The following is a 27,927-nucleotide window of genomic DNA, read 5'->3' on the forward strand; positions in this document are numbered from 1 at the left end:
CTGCCAGAGTTATAATAACTCTGCTACCCTCACGTTCTGTGACACATAAGCAGGGACACAGCACAGTTATTAAACTTCTCATGTTCATTGAATATACGCAGTGCTGCCTTTTGGTGGGAAAAAACTGAAAACAAATCTATTTGTCCAGCCTCTGTCCGTCCTAACGCCTGTGGACACGTGTGAGCTGCGTGAAAAACATTGCTAAATCATACGCACCCAGCTACGCTTTACTGCTGGCTTCGCCATTTGCTTTCCTTAATTGGGAAAAAAAATACCTGCTCTGCCAGAGTTATAATAACTCTGCTACCCTCACGTTCTGTGACACATAAGCAGGGACACAGCACAGTTATTAAACTTAGATTATTCATTCACTAGAGGCAGTGGGGCCTTTCGTTTTCCCAAAAGGGCAAAAATTATATTTGGCCTGCAGTCTTGCGCCAATTTATTTCCTGCCTGTTAAATCAAATCACTGGTAATACAGCATGCTGAGGGGTAGGGGTAGGCCTAGAGGACGTGGACGCGGCCGAGGATGCGGAGGGCCAAGTCAGGGTGTGGGCACAGGCCGAGCTCCTGATCCCGGTGTGTCGCAGCCGACTGCTGCGCGATTAGGAGAGAGGCACGTTTCTGGCGTCCCCACATTCATCGCCCAATTAATGGGTCCACGCGGGAGACGGTTATTAGAAAATGAGCAGTGTGAGCAGGTCCTGTCCTGGATGGCAGAAAGTGCTTCGAGCAACCTATCGTCAACACGCAGTTCTGCGCCGTCCACTGCTGCAAATCCGAATCCTCTGTCTGCTGCTCCTCCTTCCTCCCAGCCTCCTCACTCCACTACAATGACACCTGCTCAGGAGCGGGAACACTCCCAGGAACTGTTCTCGGGCCCCTGCTCAGATTGGGCAGCAGCGGTTCCTCTCCCACCAGAGGAGTTTATAGTCACTGATGCCCAACCATTCGAAAGTTCCCGGGGTCCGGGGGATGAGGCTGGGGACTTCCGCCAACTGTCTCAACAACTTTCTGTGGGTGAGGAGGACGATGACGATCATACACAGTTGTCTTGCAGTGAGGTAGTAGTAAGGGCAGTAAGTCCGAGGGAGCAGCGCACAGAGGATTCGGAGGAAGAGCAGCAGGACGATGAGGTGACTGACCCCACCTGGTGTGCAACGCTTACTCAGGAGGACAGGTCTTCAGAGGGGGAGTCAAGGGCATCAGCAGGGCAGGTTGCAAGAGGCAGTGCGGTGGCCAGGGCCAGGGGTAGAGGCAGGGCCAGACCGAATAATCCACCAAGTGTTTCCCAAAGCGCCCCCTCGCGCCATGCCACCCTGCAGAGGCCGAGGTGCTCTAAGGTCTGGCAGTTTTTCACAGAGACGCCTGACGACCGACGAACAGTGGTGTGCAACCTTTGTTGCGCAAAGCTCAGCCGGGGAGCCAACACCAACAGCCTCACCACCACCACCATGCGCAGGCATATGATGGCCAAGCACCCCACAAGGTGGGACGAAGGCCGTTCACCGCCTCCGGTTTGCACCCCTGCCTCTCCCCCTGTGCCCCAACCTGCCACTGAGATGCAACCCCCCTCTCAGGACACAGGCACGACCGTCTCATGGCCTGCACCCACACCCTCACCTCCGCTGTCCTCGGCCCCATCCACCAATGTCTCGCACCGCACAGTCCAGCCGTCGCTAGCGCAACTGTTGGAGCGCAAGCGCAAGTACGCCGCCACGCACCCGCACGCTCAAACGTTAACCGTCCGCATCGCAAAATTCATCAGCCTTGAGATGCTGCCGTATAGGGTTGTGGAAACGGAGTCCTTCAAAAGTATCATGGAGGCGGCGGCCCCGCGCTACTCAGTTCCCAGTCGCCACTACTTTTCCCGATGTGCCGTCCCAGCCCTGCACGACCACGTCTCCCGCAACATTGTACGCGCCCTCACCAACGCGGTTACTGCCACGGTCCACTTAACTACGGACACGTGGACAAGCACAGGCGGGCAGGGCCACTACATCTCCCTGACGGCACATTGGGTGAATTTAGTGGAGGCTGGGACAGAGTCAGAGCCTGGGACCGCTCACGTCCTACCCACCCCCAGAATTGCGGGCCCCAGCTCAGTGCTGGTATCTGCGGAGGTGTATGCTTCCTCCACTAAAGCACCCTCCTCCTCCTCCTCCTCCTCCTCTGTCTCGCAATCAAGATGTGTTAGCAGCAGCATGTCGCCAGCAGTCGGTGTCGCGCGGTGTGGCAGCACAGCGGTGGGCAAGCGTCAGCAGGCCGTGCTGAAACTACTCAGCTTAGGCGATAAGAGGCACACGGCCCACGAACTGCTGCAGGGTCTGACACAGCAGACCGACCGCTGGCTTGCGCCGCTGAGCCTCCAACCGGGCATGGTCGTGTGTGACAACGGCCGTAACCTGGTGGCGGCTCTGCAGCTCGGCAGCCTCACGCACGTGCCATGCCTGGCCCACGTCTTTAATTTGGTGGTTCAGCGCTTTCTGAAAAGCTACCCACGCTTGTCAGACCTGCTCGTAAAGGCGCGCCGGCTCTGCGCACATTTCCGCAAGTCCCACACGGACGCTGCCACCCTGCGCACCCTGCAACATCACTTTAAGCTGCCAGTGCACCGACTGCTGTGCGACGTGCCCACACGGTGGAACTCTACGCTCCACATGTTGGCCAGGCTCTATGAGCAACGTAGAGCTATAGTCGAATACCAACTCCAACATGGGTGGCGCAGTGGGAGTCAGCCTCCTCAATTCCTTTCAGAAGAGTGGGCCTGGTTGGCAGACATCTGCCATGTCCTTGGTAATTTTGAGGAGTCTACCCAGGTGGTGAGCGGCGATGCTACAATCATTAGCGTCACCATTCCTCTGCTATGCATCTTGAGAAATTCCCTGCAAACCATAAAGGCAGCTGCTTTGCGCTCGGAAACGGGGGCGGGGGAAGACAGTATGCCGCTGGATAGTCAGGGCACCCTCCTGTCTATTTCTCAGCGCGTACAGGAGGAGGAGGAGGAGCATGAGGAGGATGAGGGGGAAGAGACAGCTTGGGCCGCTGCTGACGGTACACCGGCTGATTGCCAGTCATCCTTTCAGCGTGTATGGCCTGAGGAGGAGGAGGAGGAGGAGGAGGAGGAGGATCCTGAAAGTGATCTTCCTAGTGAGGACAGCCATGTGTTGCGTACTGGTACCCTGGCACACATGGCTGACTTCATGTTAGGATGCCTTTCTCGTGACCCTCGCGTTGCACGCATTCTGGCCACGACGGATTACTGGGTGTACACACTGCTCGATCCACGGTATAAGGAGAACCTGCCCACTCTGATTCCCGAAGAGGAAAGGGGTTCGAGAGTGTTGCTATACCACAGGACCCTTGCGGACAAGCTGATGGTAAAATTCCCAGCCGACAGCGCTAGTGGCAGAAGGCGCAGTTCCGAGGGCCATGTTGCAGGGGATGTGCGTAGATCGAGCAGCATGTACATCCCAGGCAGTGCAACAGTCTTTAAGGGCCTGGCCAGCTTTATGGCTCCCCACCAAGACTGTGTCACCGCTCCCCAGTCACGGCTGAGTCGGCGGGAGCACTGTAAAAGGATGGTGAGGGAGTACGTAGCGGATCGCACGACCATCCTTGGTGACGCCTCTGCCCCCTACAACTACTGGGTGTCGAAGCTGGACACGTGGCCTGAACTAGCCCTGTATGCCCTTGAGGTGCTTGCTTGTCCTGCGGCTAGCGTCTTGTCGGAAAGGGTGTTTAGTGCGGCTGGGGGAATCATCACAGATAAGCGTAGCCGCTTGTCAACCGACAGTGCCGACAGGCTAACACTCATCAAGATGAACAAAGGCTGGATTTCCCCAGACTTCTGTTCTCCACCAGCGGACAGCAGCGATACCTAAGCAATACGTAGGCTGCACCCGCGGATGGAAGCTACGTTCTCTCTCACCATCCAAAACGGGGACATTTCTGCTTCATCAATCTGTGTCTAATATTCCTCCTCCTCCTCCTCCTGCTCCTCCTCCTGAAACCTCACGTAATCACGCTGAACGGGCAATTTTTCTTAGGGCCACAAGGCTCACTCAAATAATTTTTCAGAACAATTTTTATAAGTTTCAATTAGCTTAAAAGCGTTGGAACTTTAACTTGAACCAATTTTTCGTTACACTGGGCTGCCTCCAGGCCTAGTTACCACTTAAGCCACATTAACCAAAGCGATTCACCTGCCATCTTGGTTGGGCATGGCCAATTTTTACTGAGGTACATTAGTACTGTTGGTACACCAATTTTTTGGGGCCCTCACCTACAGTGTAATCATAGTAATTTCTATGTTCTTCGCCTGCACTCATGGTACAGAAAGGTGTGTGGGGTTGGCCTACACTTTAGCTACATAAATGTCACTTGTGCCTTGGCTATACTAAGGCTACTGAAATGGAACTAAGACTGCGCTCCCGCTATACTGCTGCTTCAGAATTGTTACTGGGGCCTGTCTTGAGTGCTACTATTGCTTACATGGAACGAAGACTGCGCTCCCGCTATACTGCTGCTTCAGAATTGTTACTGGGGCCTGTCTTGAGTGCTACTATTGCTTACATGGAACGAAGACTGCGCTCCCGCTATACTGCTGCTTCAGAATTGTTACTGGGGCCTGTCTTGAGTGCTACTATTGCTTACATGGAACGAAGACTGCGCTCCCGCTATACTGCTGCTTCAGAATTGTTACTGGGGCCTGTCTTGAGTGCTACTATTGCTTACATGGAACGAAGACTGCGCTCCCGCTATACTGCTGCTTCAGAATTGTTACTGGGGCCTGTCTTGAGTGCTACTATTGCTTACATGGAACGAAGACTGCGCTCCCGCTATACTGCTGCTTCAGAATTGTTACTGGGGCCTGTCTTGAGTGCTACTATTGCTTACATGGAACGAAGACTGCGCTCCCGCTATACTGCTGCTTCAGAATTGTTACTGGGGCCTGTCTTGAGTGCTACTATTGCTTACATGGAACGAAGACTGCGCTCCCGCTATACTGCTGCTTCAGAATTGTTACTGGGGCCTGTCTTGAGTGCTACTATTGCTTACATGGAACGAAGACTGCGCTCCCGCTATACTGCTGCTTCAGAATTGTTACTGGGGCCTGTCTTGAGTGCTACTATTGCTTACATGGAACGGACACGTGGAGAGGACACGTAGTGCCTCAAAAACATCCCCCTCCTCCTCCAACAGGGAAAACATTGTTGGCAAATGCCTTTGCATTGGTTCGTCTGGTGGCAGTCCAAGAATTTCACCTTTACCGACACTACAAGAGAGCCCCCCCACCATCCCCCCGCCACGGCCCACTTAATCCTGGCCACATTCCGAAAACCAACAAAATACAACCGTGGTACTAGGTCCGCAGTCACCACCACATTACCACCAACGCGGTTACTGTTAAGGTGCATATAACCACGGACACGTGGAGAGGACATGTAGTGCCTCAAAAACATCCCCCTCCTCCTCCAACAGGGAAAACATTGTTGGCAAATGCCTTTGCATTGGTTCGTCTGGTGGCAGTCCAAGAATTTCACCTTTACCGACACTACAAGAGAGCCCCCCCACCATCCCCCCGCCACGGCCCACTTAATCCTGGCCACATTCCGAAAACCAACAAAATACAACCGTGGTACTAGGTCCGCAGTCACCACCACATTACCACCAACGCGGTTACTGTTAAGGTGCATATAACCACGGACACGTGGAGAGGACACGTAGTGCCTCAAAAACATCCCCCTCCTCCTCCAACAGGGAAAACATTGTTGGCAAATGCCTTTGCATTGGTTCGTCTGGTGGCAGTCCAAGAATTTCACCTTTACCGACACTACAAGAGAGCCCCCCCACCATCCCCCCGCCACGGCCCACTTAATCCTGGCCACATTCCGAAAACCAACAAAATACAACCGTGGTACTAGGTCTGCAGTCACCACCACATTACCACCAACGCGGTTACTGTTAAGGTGCATATAACCACGGACACGTGGAGAGGACACGTAGTGCCTCAAAAACATCCCCCTCCTCCTCCAACAGGGAAAACATTGTTGGCAAATGCCTTTGCATTGGTTCGTCTGGTGGCAGTCCAAGAATTTCACCTTTACCGACACTACAAGAGAGCCCCCCCACCATCCCACCGCCACGGCCCACTTAATCCTGGCCACATTCCGAAAACCAACAAAATACAACCGTGGTACTAGGTCCGCAGTCACCACCACATTACCACCAACGCGGTTACTGTTAAGGTGCATATAACCACGGACACGTGGAGAGGACACGTAGTGCCTCAAAAACATCCCCCTCCTCCTCCAACAGGGAAAACATTGTTGGCAAATGCCTTTGCATTGGTTCGTCTGGTGGCAGTCCAAGAATTTCACCTTTACCGACACTACAAGAGAGCCCCCCCACCATCCCCCCGCCACGGCCCACTTAATCCTGGCCACATTCCGAAAACCAACAAAATACAACCGTGGTACTAGGTCCGCAGTCACCACCACATTACCACCAACGCGGTTACTGTTAAGGTGCATATTACCAGTCTGACTGGGGCATGCAGACACCTTGACAGAATGAATAGTGTGTGGCACATAGGTTCCCCATTGCTATGCCCACGTGTGCAGCTCCTGATGGCGGTGGCACAGGATTATATTTCTCATTGCTTCTGTACAGCATTGTGGGCTATCGCCCCGCCCCTATTAAAGAGGGTCGCTACCTAGCCGTGCCAACCCTGTGCAGTGTGTGCCTGCGGTCCCTCGTCGTGGCAGACGCACTTCTAAATAGACATGAGGGTGGTGTGGCATGAGGGCAGCTGAAGGCTGCGCAGGGACAGTTTGGTGTGCGCTGTGGGGGGGAGGGGGTGCGGTTGGGCAGCATGTAACACAGGAGAAGTGGCAGTGGAGTGTCATGCAGGCGGTGATTGTGCTTTGTTGGAGGTAGTGTGGTGCTTAGCAAAGGTATGCCATGCTAATGAGGGCTTTTCAGAAGTAAAAGTTGTTGGGGGGGGGGGGGGGGCCCACTCTTGCCGCTATTGTGGCTTAATAGTGGGACCTGTGAACTTGAGATGCAGCCCAACATGTAGCCCCTCGCCTGCCCTATCCGTCACTGTGTCATTCCCATCACTTTCCTGAATTGCCCAGATTTTCACACATGAAAACCTTAGCGAGCATCGGCGAAATACAAAAATGTTCTGGTCGCCCATTGACTTCAATGGGGTTCGTTGTTCGAAACGAACCCTCGAGCATCACGGGAAGTTCGTTCCGAATAACGAACACCCGAACATTTTGGTGTTCGCTCATCTCTATTATGCACCAATCCAGTGGAACAGACCCCGCCACTATTGACTCTTACCTCTTCCTTTTCCTGCTCAGAGCCAGATCCGCCCCAACGTCACTGCATATCCTTCTGTTAAAAAGACCGGCACTATGTATACAGTTATATAATAATAAAAACAGTGCAACAACAGTGTGAAGTGTGTAAGGGTATCCCATTTACACATGTTCATATAAATGAAATACATACTGACAATGTTTAGTTATTTGTGTTCATGCATAAGTGGTAAGGCAGTGATCATGGAGTAAATAAAGTACAAGTGCCAAGCCTTATAATATCACAGTTCATCAATGAGCAAAAAGAGTTATGTATATAAATACATAACGTGCCCTTCTATGATTTTTGTTAATATTGAAAAGAAGACACAGATACAAAAAAATACCAAAAGTGGGGTGAAAAGCCACAAAAAATGCACTATTTGTAATACATGTCATAAGTAGCTGTTGATCTACAGTTAATATTGCGACATGTAAAAAAAACGCTAAAGCTACTACTTTTTTTTAAACAAAATCCAGTATGTGACACCATGAAAAATGCCATTTAAAACATACTTTTTCTGGAAAATATTGCGTGTGAATTCAGTCTAAGGACTCAGTCAGATGAGCATTTCTTTCATGCATGTATAGGCACGTAAAAAAAAAAACGCTGGACGCATATGAAAAAAACGCTTGACCGAAGCTAAAACCCGCAGATAAATAATGCGGCTCCATTGAAAGCAATGGGAGAGGATCGCTATCCGCTGATGCGGCTGTGACTGCAGGGGATAGCGATGGCTGTGATTGGTCACAGCACTCAGCCAGTCAGAGGCAGCGCTTTCAGGAGGTGGGGATTCTTCAATCCCTGGCCAGAAGAAATGAAGAACAGTGCCAGGGACCCGGGGGGAATACGCGACCGAGCCAGACAGCGCTTCTAGGTGATGTATTATTATTTTTATTTTTTCCTGCAGGTAGGGCTTATTTAAGGGCTTTCACAGTAGGATTTCTACTGTTAAAGTTGCATCACAAAGCACGAACAGAGAGGAAGGCTCCTCTTTAAAAAATGTCCTATCTTTTGCAGGTGCAAATTTTACGTGATTCTAAAAAATGGACCTCTGACCGCTTTCATTGCAAAGCACTGGTTCTAATAGATCCGTTTTTTAAACACACCTATAAATGCGAGAAAAATGAGCTCGTCTGACTGAGCCCTAAGGCTTCCTTCACACCGTTTTTTATGGCATTGTTTGCATCCTGTAAAGAACACTATTATGAGTGTCTTTTTTTATACCGGCCCTTGTTTTTCTTCAGTCATTTTTTCCTATAGGGAAACCTCTCCTCCCTCCACCCCTCAAAAAAGGGAAAAAACACCATATATAGTGTATGCTGGATATTGAAAAAATGCCATGGACCCAAATAAACACATCAAAAGTTAGGAAAATGTCAAAAGAAAAAAAGCACTGTTTGGAGGGCATTTCATAACTACCTATTGACCTACAGCTAACATCTGTTCATGCCATTTTTTGGACAAAAAAAAACCCTAGAAAAAACCCATTCTGTTTTCTTGCTGGGAATCTAATTGCATCCTTGTAAAATATTTGTAACTAGAAAGATTAGTGCCTCGGTGGGTTTGGTGACCTCCATGCCTTTCCAAGTGTTGCAACGATTCATCATACGTTCTATGATAACTGTAATGGGCTTGTATGCTTTGTTTGGGCTTGATTTGTAATCATCATAACTCATCATAACCTAATGGGACTATACTGCAATTATTTCTTACTTTCCAACAGGGGGATTAAAAGGAGCCACAATAGTGGACGCTCTGGACACTCTTTATATAATGGATTTGGAGGAAGAGTTTGAAGATGCAGCAACGTGGGTAGAAAATAGCCTAGATCTGAATGTGGTAAGAATAATTCTTATTACAAGCTGATACAATTTAACTCCATATTTGCCATAGGATATGCACATTACAAATATTGGATATCCTAGGCAGCATGTCGCCCCTCCATATCTCCATCAGCAGTCATGTTAGTGCAAGTCGGTTCAGCTGCCCACCAAATCTTTGATTTTTTTAGAAATGAAAACTTGAGCAAGTAATGTCTTCAATAAAAAAAATATAGCCTATTCTTGAAAACCACAGGGTATCACAACGGAAGCACATTTTCCACTTCACATAGCCTATTATGTTTGCAGAGCCTTCATGAAATATAATTTATAACTTACTCAAACATCTATTACATGCTTTAATGAATTGTGCTGTTGACTAACCTACAAACTGAAGAAGTGTCTCCCTCTGGACACAATTACTCTGATCAACTTTTATGATTATACAGTACTTTGAGAACAATAGATGATGATATACGACAGATTTCTAGCTACATAAAGTGTAAACGCATCTGTCCTTCATATCGCATTGTATATCCTTTTTCCATTAGAATGGAGAGGCTTCGTTGTTTGAAGTTAACATCCGTTATATAGGAGGGTTACTCTCTGCTTACTACCTATCAGGAAAAGAGGTGAGGAAAAAAACTTTTAAAAACTTATTTTTCTGTAACGTGTATTAAGAAAGTAAAACATGAGCCAGATCAGAAATGTTACACTATTTGTATTTATATAGTGCTTATATATTCAGCCCTATGCTATAAAGGATGCACTTGCATAGGTAAGTTACAATTGCATAGGAAATCAAATACCCTATAGTACGCTTAGAATCACAGCAGAATTTTCTGCTGCAGTTTTTGCCATGGATCCGCATGCAGATTTTGCCCATTGACATGTCACCTACGAAAGCACTCATTTCCATGTCAGAATTACATACGCGGATTTCACCTTTTGACAGGGCAGAATCTGCATGTGAATTTGATCCCAAAAACCACAGCAGAAGGCCATGGTTTTCAATGCTTTTTTTAAACAGTGCCACTTCTGACCATGGGCTGTGTATAGTATTGCAGCTCAGCAACCTGGCTGAGCCGCAGCACTGGAAGCACCCTATTATGTGGTTTCTGGGGAAAAAAAGATTTTTCTCTAATCTCGTGTGGAAAGAAACTAGGTTACTAACCAGTGAGACACCTCATTGCATTATAGAATAAAAATACTATATATATAATATGTAACAATATAACCATAGACATACTTTAAAATTCCTGAATTAAAAAATAAGTTCTGTTAAACGGGACTTGAACCTACTATGCACCATGTATAATACTGGTGTGTTATGTGGCAGAGTGGCCTTTGAACCTCCTTAGGCACTAGGACTGAGGTGCAACTAATAACTCTATACCTCTTATAGCTAAATAAAAATGCTAAAGACTACACAAGCTAATTTTTTTATGAAATTGTGCATGACTGTGTGATGCTAATTAGTGGACACTGCTATAGCTTTATGAAATGTAATAAATGTTCTGTCTAAAAGGAAGTGAATGAAAAAAAATAACAAAAAGCTATCCATAGGGCAGGGGTATCAAACTAATTTTCACCCAAGGGCCACATGAGCCATGGTTGTCCTCAAGGGTCGATGGTAATTTTAAGATTGTATAGTAATAGTGACCCCCATAGTGGCTGTAGAAGTAATAGTGCCCCCAGTAGTAATAGGGTCCCCCATAGTAGCCCCAGTAGTTAGTGGCCCTCATAGTGACCCCAGTAATAGTAGTGACAGCCTTAGTGACCCTAGTAGTGATAGGGTCTCCCATAGTGGCCCCAGTAGTTAGTGGCCCTCATAGTGACCCCAGGAATAGTAGTGACAGCCTTAGTGACCCTAGTAGTGATAGGGTCCCTCATAGTGGTCCCAGTGGTGATAGTGACTCTTCATAGTGGCCCCAGTAGTAATAATGGCCACTATAGTGGCCCTAGTAGTAACATTGACCCCCATAGTGACCGCAGTAATAAGAGTGACCCCCAGAGTGGCCCCAATGGTAACAGTGAGACCTTTAGTGGTTCTGGTAGTAACAGTGACCCCCATGGTTTCCCCAGTAGTAATAGTGTCTCCCATAGTGGCTCCAGTAGTAATAGCGATCCCTCCCCCCTATTGGCCTCTGGTTGGGCAGCATCCTTACAGGCATTTCATTCACTCCGTCTGCAGCTCTGATCCAGCAGCAGTGCAGTCTGTGACTGCTGACCTCTCCACTTAGCATCTACACTGTGTACAAGGCAACGCATGCAGACACCAGAGGAGAGAGGTCAGTGGTCACAGACTTTACATTGCTGCTGCTGGACCGGAACTGAATGGAGACGGGGTGAATAGAGTGCCTGTTAGGTTGTCGCATCGCCAGCAGGCCACATAAAATAAGCTGGCGGGCAGGATTTGGGCCGCGGGCCTTGTGTATGATAGGAGTAACATAGAGGCTCTCTTGAGATATTAAGGACACTTTTTGGCACAAATACACCTAAGAAAATGGTACATTGAGTCTTATATATAATACCTATTTAGATTTACAAAGCTGAATCCAAATATAATCTGGTACTATGAGGAAAGTATACAGGTGTCTTACAGCGGAGCCTTGTGTTCTTCTGTGGCCCTCCGCTGTTCTATGGTGTCATTTTCTATGTTTACTTTGGAAATTGGCTTATTAGTGATACTGTTCTGCAGCTCTGGTACTATTTCCTTTACTTCCTCCCATCTTCTGAGCGCTGCTGATAACAGCGCATACATAGGATCATGAAATGTTAAACATTTCAGCAGAATTGTCCCAGCTGACTCCATCTCACAAACTGCAGATTACATTCATCAAAGTCCCAATCATGTAAAACATGTTTGAGTTTTATATGATGAAGAAACTGTGAAGACGATTTTGTAATAATTTGCCTCTGATCCAAGTTGGAAAAGAATTCTTTAGTACTAGTTCCAAATGAAGAATATCATTATCAAAATTTTACATCTTGCTGCAATAAAGATGTGATTATTACATGCTGAGGCTTGCCATAAACCCCTGGGCCCAACTGCAAAATTTGTAACAGCTCCCAAACTGCTATGTGAAATTTACAATACTGTTGTCCCCTTATGTGGTAGAGGGCTACCTTTGGACCCCCTAGACACCAGAGCCTGGAGCCGACTGCTACCTCTGCACCCTCTATAGCTACATCTCTGGTTACATACATATTCATCTGGGGAATCTTTATACTTTATGCTTTGATGGCTGATGGTCCACCACTCTTGACCCCTCCACTAGGACATAAAAAAAACACAAAGTCATAATGTAATCCATAATCCAGTGGCTGTCATCTCCCTCTCCTTGGCAGCCAGGACCAGAAAATTAAATGTGTTGAAAGCATCCATTATTCTCAATATAAATGATAATACTGGTCACAGACAGCAATTGACTGCTGCAGCTAGCTGTTGGCCATAGAAGTTATGTGCCCTTATTATGGGTATCATCGCTCAGCAATGGGTGCCATGATGCTAGGAGTACGGATTCGTGATTGCTGCAACCAGTGATTGGCTGCTGTGGTCACCAACAGTACAAAATGTAACAGAGATTACATTACAAACGCAGCACAGGATTGCTGGGGCAGTTACACAGGTGAATATACAGGTGAATACTATTGCTCTATGTTTTGTCCCATTTGCAGGAGGTTTATTATTTTTAAAGCTAGATAACCCCTTTTAAATCCTAATTGCAGTGTTCTTACCACAATGGGGCATCATAGTATGTCCAGTGGCTGACCAGGGCACAAAAGCTGTGCCTGTAAAATAAGTAGCATATAATATATAGCAAATATCCTGCTGAAATGGCCAAACTGTAGTTTAGTGATTATTGGATCAGGATTGATTGGCCCAATTGTCCAAAAATAATCAGGAATCAGGATGACCCAATTCCCATTAAAATCAATGTGGGTAATTTTATGATGAGCGATTTGCTCCAATAGACTCATAGCATAAAAGGTAACTCTACAGCCGGTTACCAAAGAAATGGCTGAGAACTTTAATCCAACAGTTTTTCAGTTGTTACATACATGCTGTTATCATATTGGAAGGACTATAAGAAACACTGGAAAAAAGGTACAAGGACGGCCTATAAGAACTGTTTGGTACAACCCTCGCCGCAGAATTCAAGGCCATGCCTTAAAATATATAATTGTATCTCTGTTTATCATTGTATGTTATATTCAAAGTCTAATAAACAGATTAAACATAAAATCAATGAGAGTTAAAATTGGGTTCACTAATTAGCTCTTAGTGAGAACACAATGAGGCACATTTATTATTGTCTTGCATCAGAATTTTGGTTTAAGTTGCACAATTTTTGGCACAAATAAATTTAGCCTATTTACGATTTACTATTGATTTCTGCCAAAAAAACAGATGTTACGTCTCTCACTTCACTTTTCAAAAGTATCTAGAAAAGGTGTGAGGTTTGGGTGGAGTGAGATTGAAGACATCTGAAGACAGATTTAAGAAATACGACCCTTTAAAAAGTCTAAAAATTTGTAGCAAACTCACTGCAGTAGCTGGGTGCTGTACAAAGTGACTCCACATCTCTGGACATATTTAGAGCTGAGACAGATTTATCAACATCGCGCAACGTTTAATAAATTTGCTACATTTTAAACTGGAGGAAAAAAAGCATGCCAGAAAACTGGCATCAGACATTCCCGTGATGACAAATACTGCCCAATGTGCTAATATAGCTACTTGGTTAGTGTTGGATGTTTCGATCCTACTGGACCTTCCTCAGCCCTGTATCTACAACATAGAGGATTAATGTTAGTACAGTCAATAACTGTTGCATCAACTGTTAAAGAATTGTCCCATACACTAGTATAAAAATATGTGTACCCATCCATCTGCTGATATTTTGCTAATGACAAGAGCATAACAAACATACAGTATATAAAGCACAGTAAACATATGGACGCTGATGTTACATGAGGTTAAAGACGTGTTGTGCAGTTACATTTTTAATCAGAGAAAAAGATGTGAATTTGAGCAAAGCCTGAACAGAAAGAAATGAAGATTGCATTTGATTTTAGGTTTTCCGAGTAAAAGCAATTTGTCTTGGGAAGAAACTGTTACCAGCATTTAGCACACCTACTGGAATCCCGCGCGGTATTATCAACCTTGGAAAGTAAGAAAATCTATTTTATGTAGTTTTTTTTATTTCTCACTTGTTAATGGCCAAGTCCTAACCAAATTGTGTCCCTCATATGTGTTTAGATGGTAGTGAATACAAGAATCTTAAATTGGAGTCATCTGCATGTATTACAGACAATATCTGGGCAATAAGTCAAACATATCAGCAGTACTGTGGTGATATATCTATTGACATTCACATGATTGTGTTTGCACATGAAGGCAAATGTAGCCTGGAGTAATTTTCAGACTGTTCTTATTGGGTTATTATCTTTGATTGTTGTTATCACTGATGTATACTGGCTGAATTGAGTCTTTTCAAGGAATACATCATTGCAGATGAGTAAGGCCAGCTGCACATGACCGGGTTGGATTCTGCATGCCAGAGCCCGCAGCAGAATCCAACCTTGACCTGCTGCGATTTTTCCTCCACTTAGTTTCCGCAAGTGTGTAGCAAAAAGCGATTTTGCATAGCATGTTCTAAACGGTATTTGATGCGGATCTGCGGTGCGGATGCCAATGCGGTTTCTGCAATGCAAATCCATTCGTGTGCAGCCAGCCTAACTGGCCTCTGCGGGTGACAGCGACACCCGAGACAAATCAGAAATGGATAAGGTAAAGGCTGCTAGATAGAGCTTCTATTTCAGGAGACAAGCCACAGGTCAGAGTCATAAAGAAAAAGTACCTATCACTTATTGCTTATATTTGCTAAATTGAGCAATTATCTATACGTTAGATCTTCCGTGTAAAGCCAAAATTAAATCTGGGGATTGGAGGACAGAAAGGGTTAAATAGCGCCTCAACAGGACCACTAACTTCACTTACTGTATTTGCCAGTATAGAAGTAAAACTCAGGAACTGGTATAAAAGCCATTTCTAGATCATATATATTTCACCAATACTTAAGTAATTCAGAATGTTTTGTCAGTAATCTCCACTCCTAAGGAAAAGTGAAACAGTAAACTGTGGGAGGACGCCGGCAACAATACTGCAAATACAATGATTGTATTTGATGTAATATAATTCTTCTTGCAGTTGTCTTTAAAGGAAACCCATCAACAGTATAGACTATATTTGAGAACAGCTTTTTGATGCCTTATGTGTCCATGTGCATGTAAAATGGTACCCATATCCAGGTATAGGACCAACCATACATCTGTGTACTTTCAATTCTATGGGAAGGCATATGGACCTTTCTTTTTCCTCACAGATTCCTTGAGAATATGCAAGAAACAAAAATGCAGTGGCCTGCTGCATTGCATGTAATGTTAAAGGGGTTGTCCCGCGCCGAAACGGGTTTTTGTTTTTTTTTAACCCCCCCCCCGTTCGGCGCGAGACAACCCCGATGCAGGGGTTAAAAAAACAACCCGCACAGCGCTTACCTGAATCCCGGCGGTCCGGCGTCTTCATACTTACCTGCTGAAGATGGCCGCCGGGATCCTCTGTCTCCGTGGACCGCAGGGCTTCTGTGCGGTCCATTGCCGATTCCAGCCTCCTGATTGGCTGGAATCGGCACGTGACGGGGCGGAGCTACACGGAGCCGGCATTCTACACGAGCGGCCCCATAGAAGACTGCAGAAGACCCGGACTGCGCAAGCGCGGCTAATTTGGCCATCGGAGGGCGAAAATTAGTCGGCTCCATGGGAACGAGGACGCCAGCAACGGAGCAGGTAAGTATAAAACTTTTTATAACTTCTGTATGGCTCATAATTAATGCACAATGTACATTACAAAGTGCATTAATATGGCCATACAGAAGTGTATAGACCCACTTGCTGCCGCGGGACAACCCCTTTAAGGCGTAGAGGTCTAACTTGAAGCTCCTGGGCCCCAGTGCAAAACCTGTAACAGGGCCCCCATCTATAATGGGTTTAATTCATAGTACTTGGCTCCCTATATGGAAAGGAGTGGCCTTATGGGCCCCCTAAGGCTCCTGGGCCCGGGTGCAACCGCATCCCCTGCATCCCCTATAGTTACGCCCCTGTCAGGAGGTATTCTCCCCTAGAGACATTGCTCCTGAGAAGAATACGGTGCTTCATGGTGGCAGCATTCAGCAGCACAGCTACAGGGACAGTGTGTGTTCTGCTATGCAGGGTCCGTGTATGTATGCTGTGTGCATGGACCACACGGGGCAGATTTGCTGCAGAGTCCACAGCGGGCATTGCCCAATAGATCCACATCGCAAAATCAAAGGGTCCAGATGCGTTGCTATGGCACTTGGAGGCTCTGGCTGAGCTTCATAGGCTTTGTAGTACACTGCTATAATACGTATAGTAGTGCATTATAAAATGATAAAATATTGTGATATTCAAGGTCGCTAGTGGGACAAAAATAAATAGTTAAAAAAAACAAAAAATTGTAAAAAAAATTTAAAAATCAAGATCCCCTTTTACCAGAAAAAAAGGTTAGTAGATTATGTCCCCTGAACAGTACACATCTTCAAAAAAAATACAAAAAACATGGCAAAAGTAGCTAATTTTGCCTATTTTGCTTTACAAAAAACGGAATACAAAGTGAGCACAGAAAGGTGGTGCTATTAAAAAGTACAACTCATCCCTCAACCCAGCACTCTTAACAAAAAAAAGGAAAAACGTTTGGGGTCTTTGAATGAGATTAAAAGAATTTTTTTTTTAAGTGTGAAAAGTTAAAAAAAAAAACTATCTCAATTTTGTATTGGTGTAATCGGACTGGCCTGCAGAATTAATGTAACATATCATTTACTGCATAGTAATTGCCGTTAAAAATAAAAAAGATACCATAAGTGCAGATTTTGCAACTAGAAAATATAGAATAAAAAGCAATCTAAATGTGATTGGTTCCCAAAAGTGAAAATGAAAACTACAGTTCAAAATAAGCCCCTATAGAACTCTGTTGATGGAAAAATAAAAATGCTAGGGCTCTTGGAATGCGGTAACACAAAATCTTGAAAAAAAAGTGTTTTTTGTTTTTTAAAAAACAGCAAAACATTAAAAAAACTTTATAAACTTGGTGTCGCCAGAATCGTGCTGACCCAGGGAAGAGCGTTATTACATTATTTATTTTGCAACGCCGTAAAAATGAAATCCAAATAACAAATGCTGTCACTGCTACCGCAGTATCCTTTCCTTGACAAGATAACGTTGCTGAAACATATAATCAGTGAGATCTAATAACTACCTAACGTGTAGGCTCCATCTGCATCTCAGAGTACTTTTAATCTATTCTAATAGAAAAATTCTCTTTTTAATAAAGTGTATTTTGAAATTACATTTTTTTCAAAAGTTTTATTGAAGTTTCGTATTTACTTCAAATGTGAATACATTTGACAGTTTAACCCCTTAATGCTCCAGGATGTATATTTACGTCCTGCAGCGTCGGGGTATGTATGAAGAGAGATCGCGGGGCAACCTCTCTTCATACAGCGTGGGCGTCAGCTGTTTATTACAGCTGACACCTGCAGGCAATAGCTGCAATCAGCCGCGTGGCTAATCAGCGCTACTAACCCTTTAAATGTCGCTGTCAGTTCTGACAGCAGCATTTAAATACCCCGAACGATGTTCAGGGTAACCATATGGTCCTCCCGCGATGAGATCACAGGGAGCCATGCGGGTGTCATGGCAGCCGGGGGCCTTCTGAAAGGCCCCAGACTGCCTATCAAGCCATCCCCGTGGGGTGGCTTGATAGACTGCCTGTCAGATTGCAGAATGATGTAATGCTATTGCATTACATTCTACTGCAGGAGCGATCAAAGCATTGCTAGTTGTGATCCCCTAGAGGGACTAAAAAATTTAGAATCATAGAAGGGTGGAGTTGGAAGGGACCTTCAGGGTCATCGGGTCCAAGCCCCAGCTCAGTGCAGGATTCACTAAATCATCCCAGAGAGATATTTGTCCAGCCTTTGTTTGAACACTTCCATTGAAAGAGAACTCACCACCTCCCGTGGTAACCTGTTCCACTCATTGATCACCCTCACTGTCAGAATGTTTTTTTTAATATCTAATTTGTTTCTTCTCCCTTTCAGTTTCATCCCATTGCTTCTAGTCTTTCCTTGTGCAAATAAGAATAGGGATAATCCCTCTGCAATGTGACAACCCTTCAGATATTTGTAGACAGCTATTAGGTCTCCTCTGAGCTTTCTTTTTTGCAAGCTAAACAATCCCAGATCCTTTAACTGTTCCTCATAGGACATGATTTGCAGACCGCTCACCATCTTGGTAACTCTTCTTTGGGCTTTCTGCAGTATGTCTTTTTTAAAGTGGGGTGCCCAGAGCTGGACACAGTATTCTAGATGAGGTCTGATTAAGGAAGAGTAGAGGGGCATAATGACCTCCTGTGATCTAGACGCTATTGTTCTCTTAATACATCCCAGAACTGTGTTTGCCTTTTTGGCTACTGCATCACATTGTTGACTCAAGTTCAGTCTATGATCCATTAGTATACCCAAGTCTTTTTCACATGTGCTGCTACTTAACTGAATTCCTCCGATTCTGTATGTGCTTTCTTCATTTTTCTTGCCCAGATGTAGGACTTTGCATTTTTCCTTGTTAAATACTATTATGTTAGTCGCTGCCCACTGTGCAAGCTTTTCTAGATCTTTTTGAATACTCTCCCTCTCTTCCCTAGTGTTAGCTATCCCTTCTAGCCTTGTCATCACAAATTTGATCAGTTTCATCTTGGTTAAGCAGAATAATGGTATATAAAATGATCACTCTACCCAAGATTTTGTATGTATTCAGGGCCCTGCCAGTCATTGTCCCTAAACAGATTCTTAACAAACTCCAAAGGCAAATTTCCAACTTTGCCTGGCAGGGCAAAAGACCCAGGATTGCAGCAAACATACTGACACTAAGATTAGGCAAAGGGGGAGTGGGAATTCCCAAACTGGAAGCTTATTACAAGGCCATAATCATAAACCAGACCAAACAATGGACAATAGCAACACCAGCCCTAGGGTGGAAAGGAATAGAAAACACAATAATTAGTCCCAAACCTTTGGGAACATTGTTATGGGCGACCACTTTGTGCCATTATCAAAAAGGACAAACATTAAGTACCACTAACCTGGTACTGCCTCCAACTATGCTAGCCTCTCTGGACTCTTGGCATGCTTTCCTTGAAAACCAAAGCACATCACCCCACCGATTAACACCAAAAATACCTCTAGAGGTGATAGAGCATTTCATTAATGATCTATCAACTAGCTCTTGGAAAACCAAGGGGATCACCTACATTAAGGACTTAATAGAAAATGACAGAGTCAAATGCTTTCAAGATCTACAGGTCCAATTTGGATTAGGTGAGGGTGAAAGATTGCGTTATTTCCAGGTCCGCTCCCTACTAAATTCCTCTAAAATGGGCGAAATAAGAATTCCTAGATTAGTACTACAATATTTACAGAAAGAAGATTTGTTAAACTGCTCATTCACTAGGAATATTTATGATTGTTTAACAGGGAATTATGAACTCAGCAAAAAAATCCACTTGTTCAATTGGGAAAAGGACCTGGGGAAGGCGTTTTCTATGGATAGCTGGGAATCAGCCCTCAGGTTAGCTTCACAAGCGACAAAAGGAGCAGCAATACTTGAAACTTTCACAAAAATAGTGACCCGCTGGTATCTTACGCCGAGAGCTCTTAAAAATAGAGGATTAAGTGACGACGACCAATGCTGGAGAGGATGTGGCCACTCGGGGACACTTCTCCATGTTTTTTGGGAATCTCCACGAGTGATACCCTATTGGGAGGAGGTTTATGACATGTTAAATAAAATAACAATTTCTCAGGTGCCCAGAAGACCTGAATTAGCACTACTCCTACTAGGCCTAGAAAATTATCAAATAGACACCAAAAAAATACTAGCCCACATTCTTATGTTAGCTGCAAATTTAATTGCCAAGAATTGGAAGGCCCAATTACCACCTAAAGGGAGTGACCTCCACAATAGGCTTCATGCCCATGCCACTATGGAAAAATTGATGGCAATGAGATCCAACACCCTGCACAAATACGAGAAAACGTGGCACATCTGGCTCACACACTATCCGAATTAAATGAACGAGAGCAATTTAAAGTTATGTTCTGTTGCTATGTTATTAAACTGTTTTTATTTTAAAGCTATAAATGTCAATAAAGATAAGCTCTTGAATAAAAACTTATCAAAATTGTATGGAGGAACAGGAACATGTTATGCATACAAGAGGGACGGAAGCCCTCAAAATTATTCTGTTGCAATATAATTGTAATGTATTTCCTGTGTTCCCTACTACTAAATAAAAAATGTTCAAAACAAATTTGATCAGTTTCCCATCAATTCCCTCCTCCAGATCATTTATAAAAATGTTGAACAACACTGGGCCTAGGACAAAGCCTTGTGGTACCCCACTTGATACATTATTCCTACACTTAGATGTGCAGTCATTTAAGACCACACTTTGAGTATGATCACTCAGCCAGTTGTGAATCCACCTAACAGTTGCCTTGTTAATCCCATATTTGGTCATTTTTTCAATAAGTATAGTATGAGATACTTTGTCAAATGCTTTACTAAAGTCAAGATATACTATATCCACCGCATTTCCCTGATCAACCCTGTCGGTGATACTGTAATAGAAGGAAATTAGATTTGTCTGACATGACTTGTTTGTTACAAATCCATGCTAGCTCTGGTTAATTACTCCATTGTTATCCAAGTACTTGCATACATGCCGTTTAATAATTTGTTCAAAGATCTTTCCTGGTATAGAAGTCAGGCTCACAGGCCTGTAGTTTCCTGGATCCACCTTCTTCCCTTTTTAGAAGATAGGGACAACATTTTCCAATCTTCTGGGACTTCTCCTATTCTCCAGCAAAGTAGAAATAAGATCAATAACGTTTTACCAATTGTAAAAATTTTTTTAACAAAGTAATAAAAGTTGAAATCACCCACCTTTTGCCATATATATAATAAAAAATCTAAATCATAAAACTAAAATACATATTTGGTATCGCTTAGAGATGAGCGAACGTACTCATCCGAGCTTGATGCTCGGGCGAATATTAGCGTGTTCGGGATGCTCGTTACTCGTACTGAGTACCACGCGATGTTCCGGTTACTTTCAGTTTCCTCTCTGAGACGTTAGCGCGCTTTTCTGGCCAATTGAAAGACAGGGAAGGCATTACAACTTCCCCCTGTGACGTTCAAGCCCTATACCACCCCCCTGCTGTGAGTGGCTGGGGAGATCAGATGTCACCCGAGTATAAAAGTCGGCCCCTCCCGCGGCTCGCCTCAGATGCCTTGTGACTGAGTTAGCTGAGGGAAAGTGCTGCTGCTGGTGCTGCTGTAGGGAGAGTGTTAGGAGTGAGTGTAGGCTTCAAGAACCCCAACGGTCCTTCTCAGGGCCACATCTATCCGTGTGCAGTACTGTGGAGGGTGCTGTTAGCAGTGTTGCACAATTTTTTTTTTTCAAAATCGGCTGTCTGCAGAGCATTGCGCCCTGCAGTAATAGTCCAGGGACAGAAGTGGTGGTTAGGCAGGGAGAGTGTTAGGAGTGAGTGTAGGCTTCAAGAACCCCAACGGTCCTTCTTAGGGCCACATTTAACCTGTGCAGTACTGTGCAGGCTGCTGTTAGCAGTGTTGCATTTTTTTTTTTTCAAAATCGGCTGTGCAGAGCATTGCGCCCTGCAGTAATACTACAGGGACAGAATTGTGTAGGCAGGGCCAGAAGACATATATTATTGATTGAATATACTCAGTGGGCCTTTTCTTTTTAAAAAAAAGGGAAAAATTCTATGTGCCCTGCCTCTGTCAGTCCTCAGCGTTCTGTGTACGTGTGTGGTGGGTGGAGATAGTAAACAAATCATACGCAGCCAGCTACGTTTAACAGCAGGCTTGCGCCAATTTATTTCCTGCCTTCCTGGGAAAAATCACCGCTCTGCTGCACTTCATATAACTGCATTTCTGTGGAACAGATTTCTTATCTGATTGAATATAGTCAGTGGGCCTTTTCTTTTAAAAAAAGGGAAAAATTCTATGTGCCCTGCCTCTGTCAGTCCTCAGCGTTCTGTGTACGTGTGTGGTGGGTGGAGATAGTAAACAAATCATACACAGCCAGCTACGTTTAACAGCAGGCTTGCGCCAATTTATTTCCTGCCTTCCTGGGAAAAATCACCGCTCTGCTGCACTTCATATAACTGCATTTCTGTGGAACAGATTTCTTATCTGATTGAATATAGTCAGTGGGCCTTTTCTTTTTAAAAAAAGGGAAAAATTCTATGTGCCCTGCCTCTGTCAGTCCTCAGCGTTCTGTGTACGTGTGTGGTGGGTGGAGATAGTAAACAAATCATACGCAGCCAGCTACGTTTAACAGCACGCTTGCGCCAATTTATTTCCTGCCTGGGAAATCAAATCACTGGTAATACACCATGCTGAGGGGTAGGGGTAGGCCTATAGGACGTGGACGCGGGCGAGGACGCGGAGGCCCAAGTCAGGGTGTGGGCACAGGCCGAGCCAGTGCGGTGGCCAGGGGTAGAGGCAGGGCCAGACCGAATAATCCACCAACTGTTTCCCAAAGCGCCCCCTCGCGCCATGCCACCCTGCACAGGTCAAGGTGCTCTATGGTGTGGCAGTTTTTCACAGAGACGCCTGACGACCGACGAACAGTGGTGTGCAACCTTTGTCGCGCCAAGATCAGCTGGGGAGGCACCACCAACAGCATGCGCAGGCATATGATGGCCAAGCACCCCACAAGGTGGGACGATGCCCGTTCACCGCCTCCGGTTTGCACCACTGCCTCTCCCCCTGTGCCCCAACCTGCCACTGAGATCCAACCCCCCTCTGAGGACACAGGCACTACCGTCTCCTGGCCTGCACCCACATCCTCACCTCCGCTGTCCTCGGCCCCATCCAGCAATGTCTCTCAGCGTAGCGTCCAGACGTCGCTAGCGCCACAGTTTGAGCGCAAGCGCAAGTACAACGCCACGCACCCGCATGCTCAAGCATTAAACGTGCACATTGTAAAATTGATCAGCCTAGAGATGCTGCCGTATAGGCTTGTGGAAACGGAGGCTTTCAAAAGCATGATGGTGGCGGCGGCCCTGCGCTACTCGGTTCCCAGTCGCCACTACTTTTCCCGATGTGCCGTCCCAGGCCTGCACGACTACGTCTCCCGCAACATTGTACGCGCCCTCACCAACGCGGTTACTGCCAAGGTCCACTTAACAACAGACACGTGGACAAGCACAGGCGGGCAGGGCCACTATATCTCCCTGACGGCACATTGGGTGAATTTAGTGGAGGCTGGAACAGAGTCAGAGCCTGGGACCGCTCTCACGTCCTACCCACCCCCCGAATTGCGTGCCCCAGCTCGGTGGTGGTATCTGCGGGGGTGTATGCTTCCTCCACTAAACCACCCTCCTCCTCCTCCTACGCAACCTCTGTCTCGCAATCAAAATGTGTCAGCAGCAGCACGTCGCCAGCAGTCGGTGTCACGCGGCGTGGCAGCACAGCGGTGGGCAAGCGTCAGCAGGCCGTGCTGAAACTACTCAGCTTAGGAGAGAAGAGGCACACGGCGCACGAACTGCTGCAGGGTCTGACAGAGCAGACCGACCGCTGGCTTGCGCCGCTGAGCCTCCAACCGGGCATGGTCGTGTGTGACAACGGCCGTAAGCTGGTGGCGGCTCTGCAGCTCGGCAGCCTCACGCACGTGCCATGCCTGGCCCATGTGTTTAATTTGGTGGTTCAGCGCTTTCTGAAAAGCTACCCCCACTTGTCATACCTGCTCGGAAAGGTGCGCCGGATCTGCGCACATTTCCGCAAATCACACACGCACGCTGCCACCCTGCGGACCCTGCAACATCGGTTTAATCTGCCAGTGCACCGACTGCTGTGCGACGTGCCCACACAGTGGAACTCTACGCTCCACATGTTGGCCAGACTCTATGAGCAGCGTAGAGCTATACTGGAATACCAACTCCAACTTGCGCGGCGCAGTGTGAGTCAGCCTCCTCAATTATTTACAGAAGAGTGGGCCTGGTTGGCAGCCATCTGCCAGGTCCTTGGAAAATTTGAGGAGTCTACCCAGGTGGTGAGCGGCGATGCTGCAATCATTAGCGTCACCATTCCTCTGCTATGCATCTTGAGAAGTTCCCTGCAAAGCATAAAGGCAGACGCTTTGCGCTCGGAAACAGAGCCGGAGGAAGACAGTATGTCGCTGGATAGTCAGAGCACCCTCCTGTCTATATCTCAGCGCGTTCAGGAGGAGGAGGAGGAGCATGAGGAGGATGAGGAGGAGGGGGAAGAGACAGCTTGGCCCACTGCTGACGGTACCCATGCTGCTTGCCTGTCATCCTTTCAGCGTATATGGCCTGAGGAGGAGGAAGAGGAGGAGGAGGAGGATCCTGAAAGTGATCTTCCTAGTGAAGACAGCCATGTGTTGCGTACAGGTACCCTGGCACACATGGCTGACTTCGTGTTAGGATGCCTTTCTCGTGACCCTCGCGTTACACGCATTCTGGCCACTACGGATTACTGGGTGTACACACTGCTCGATCCACGGTATAAGGAGAGCCTTTGCACTCTCATTCCCGAAGAGGAAAGGGGTTAGAGAATGATGCTATACCACAGGGCGCTGGTGGACAAACTGATGGTAAACTTCCCATCCGACAGCGCTAGTGGCAGAAGGCGCAGTTCCGAGGGCCAGGTAGCAGGGGAGGCGCAGAGATCAGGCAGCATGTACAGCGCAGGCAGGGGAACATTCTCCAAGGCCTTTGCCAGCTTTATGGCTCCCCAGCAAGACTGTGTCACTGCTCCCCAGTCAAGGCTGAGTCGGCGGGAGCACTGTAAAAGGATGGTGAGGGAGTACGTAGCCGATCGCACGACCGTCCTCCGTGACGCCTCTGCCACCTACAACTACTGGGTGTCGAAGCTGGACACGTGGCCTGAACTCGCGCTGTATGCCCTGGAGGTGCTTGCTTGTCCTGCGGCTAGCGTCTTGTCAGAGAGTGTGTTTAGTGTGGCTGGGGGAATCATCACAGATAAGCGTACCCACCTGTCAACCGACAGTGCCGACGGCTTACACTCATCAAGATGAACAAAGCCTGGATTTCCCCAGACTTCTCTTCTCCACCAGCGGACAGCAGCGATACCTAAGCAATACGTAGGCTGCACCCGCGGATGGAAGCATCGTTCTCTCTCACCATCCAAAACGGGGACATTTCTGCTTCATCAATCTGTGTCTAATATTCCTCCTCCTCCTCCTCCTGCTCCTCCTCCTGAAACCTTACGTAATCACGCCGAACGGGCAATTTTTCTTAGGGCCACAAGGCTCACTCATATAATTTTTCTAAACAATTTTTATACGTTTCAATACTCTTAAAAGCGTTGAAACTTTAACTTGAACCAATTTTTCGTTAAACTGGGCTGCCTCCATGCCTAGTTACCACTTAAAGGGGTTGTCCCGCGCCGAAACGGTTTTGTTTTTTTTTTCAACCCCCCCCCCCGTTCGGCGCGAGACAACCCCGATGCAGGGGTTAAAAAAGATCACCGGACAGCGCTTACCTTAATCCCCGCGCTCCGGTGACTTCTTACTTACCCGGTGAAGATGGCCGCCGGCATCTTCTCCCTCCGTGGACCGCAGGGCTTCTGTGCGGTCCATTGCCGATTCCAGCCTCCTGATTGGCTGGAATCGGCACGTGACGGGGCGGAGCTACACGGAGCTACACGGAGCCCCATTGAGAAGCAGAAGACCCGGACTGCGCAAGCGTGTCTAATTTGGCCATTAGACGGCGAAAATTAGACGGCAACCATGGAGACGAGGACGCCAGCAACGGAGCAGGTAAGTGAAAAACTTTTGATAACTTCTGTATGGCTCATAATTAATGCACAATGTACATTATAAAGTGCATTAATATGGCCATACAGAAGTGTATAGACCCACTTGCTGCCGCGGGACAACCCCTTTAAGCCACATTAACCAAAGCGATTAATGGGTTTCACCTGCCCTCTTGGTTGGCCATGGCCAATACTGTTGATACAGCTATTTTTGTGGGCCCTCGCCTACAGTGTAATCAAATGAATTTTTAGCCCACCTGCATTACAGCTGACGTTACATCCGCTGTGTTGGGCAATGCAATGGGATATATTTATGTACCGCCGGTGGCTTCTTGGCACCCACCCATGCTGTGGGTCCACAGAGAATTATAAATGCATCTGTTTCCACATCTAAAGAATCCCAGTCAGACTGGGGCATGCAGTGTGGGCCGAAGCCCACCTGCATTAAGCACGACATTACTACCTCAGCTGTGTTGGGCAATGCAATGGGATATTTTTATGTACCGCCGGTGGGTTCCAGGGAGCCACCCATGCTGTGGGTCCACAGGGAATTATAAATGCATCTGTTTCCACTTCTAAAGAACCCCAGTCTGACTGGGGCATGCAGTGTGGGCTGAAGCCCACCTGCATTAAGCACGACATTACTACCTCAGCTGTGTTGGGCAATGCAATGGGATATTTTTATGTACCGCCGGTGGGTTCCAGGGAGCCACCCATGCTGTCGGTCCACAGGGACTTCACAATAGGGAGTTGTACCTGCCTGTGTCTATGAATTAAAAACCGCGGTCTGACTGGGGCATGCAGACACCTTGACAGAATGAATAGTGTGTGGCACATAGGTTCCCCATTGCTATGCCCACGTGTGCAGCTCCTGATGGCGGTGGCACAGGATTCTATTTCTCATTGCTTCTGTACAGCATTGTGGGCTATCGCCCCGCCCCTTTTAAAGAGGGTTGCTGCCTAGCCGTGCCAACCCTCTGCAGTGTGTGCCTGCGGTTCCTCGTCATGGCAGACGCACTTATAAATAGACATGAGGGTGGTGTGGCATGAGGGCAGCTGAAGGCTGCGCAGGGACACTTTTGTGTGCGCTGTGGACACTGGGTCATGCAGGGGGGGTTGGGCAGCATGTAACCCAGGAGAAGTGGCAGCGGAGTGTCATGCAGGCAGTGATTGTGCTTTGTTGGAGGTAGTGTGGTGCTTAGCTAAGGTATCCAATATAGCTAATGAGGGCTTTTCAGAAGTAAAAGTTGTTGGGGGGGGGGGCCCACTCTTGCCGCTATTGTGGCTTAATAGTGGGACCTGTGAACTTGAGATGCAGCCCAACATGTAGCCCCTCGCCTGCCCTATCCGTTGCTGTATCGTTCCCATCACTTTCTTGAATTGCCCAGATTTTCACACATGAAAACCTTAGCGAGCATCGGCGAAATACAAAAATGCTCGGGTCGCCCATTGACTTCAATGTGGTTCATTACTCGAAACGAACCCTCGAGCATCGCGATAATTTCGTCCCGAGTAACGAGCACCCGAGCATTTTGGTGCTCGCTCATCTCTAGTATCGCTGCATCTGTAGTAGTCCGATCTATTACAGTACCACATTATTTACCCTGCACAGTGAACGTCATCCGAAAAAAAAATAAAGAACACCAGAAATGCAGTTTTTCAGTCGCCCTGTCTCCCAGAAAAAATGCAATGAAAAGCGATCAAAAAGTCGTATGAATTCCGAAATGGTACCAACATAAAGTACAGGAAGTATCACAAAATTGAGCCC

General features: G+C 46.7%; 1 protein-coding gene across 1 annotated transcript in view; it reads left to right on the forward strand.

The window, feature by feature from the left end:
* Nucleotides 1-27,927, forward strand: part of LOC136611896 (mannosyl-oligosaccharide 1,2-alpha-mannosidase IA-like) — an 82,295-nt gene that overhangs the window by 18,601 nt on the left and 35,767 nt on the right. The window contains exons 3-5 of the mRNA XM_066591867.1: nt 9,098-9,213; nt 9,746-9,826; nt 14,277-14,371. Coding sequence (XP_066447964.1) covers nt 9,098-9,213; nt 9,746-9,826; nt 14,277-14,371 — 292 coding nt within the window. The remainder of the gene's footprint in view (nt 1-9,097; nt 9,214-9,745; nt 9,827-14,276; nt 14,372-27,927) is intronic.

This window comes from Eleutherodactylus coqui, chromosome 1 (assembly GCF_035609145.1).
Source record: "Eleutherodactylus coqui strain aEleCoq1 chromosome 1, aEleCoq1.hap1, whole genome shotgun sequence".
NCBI lineage: Eukaryota > Metazoa > Chordata > Amphibia > Anura > Eleutherodactylidae > Eleutherodactylus > Eleutherodactylus coqui.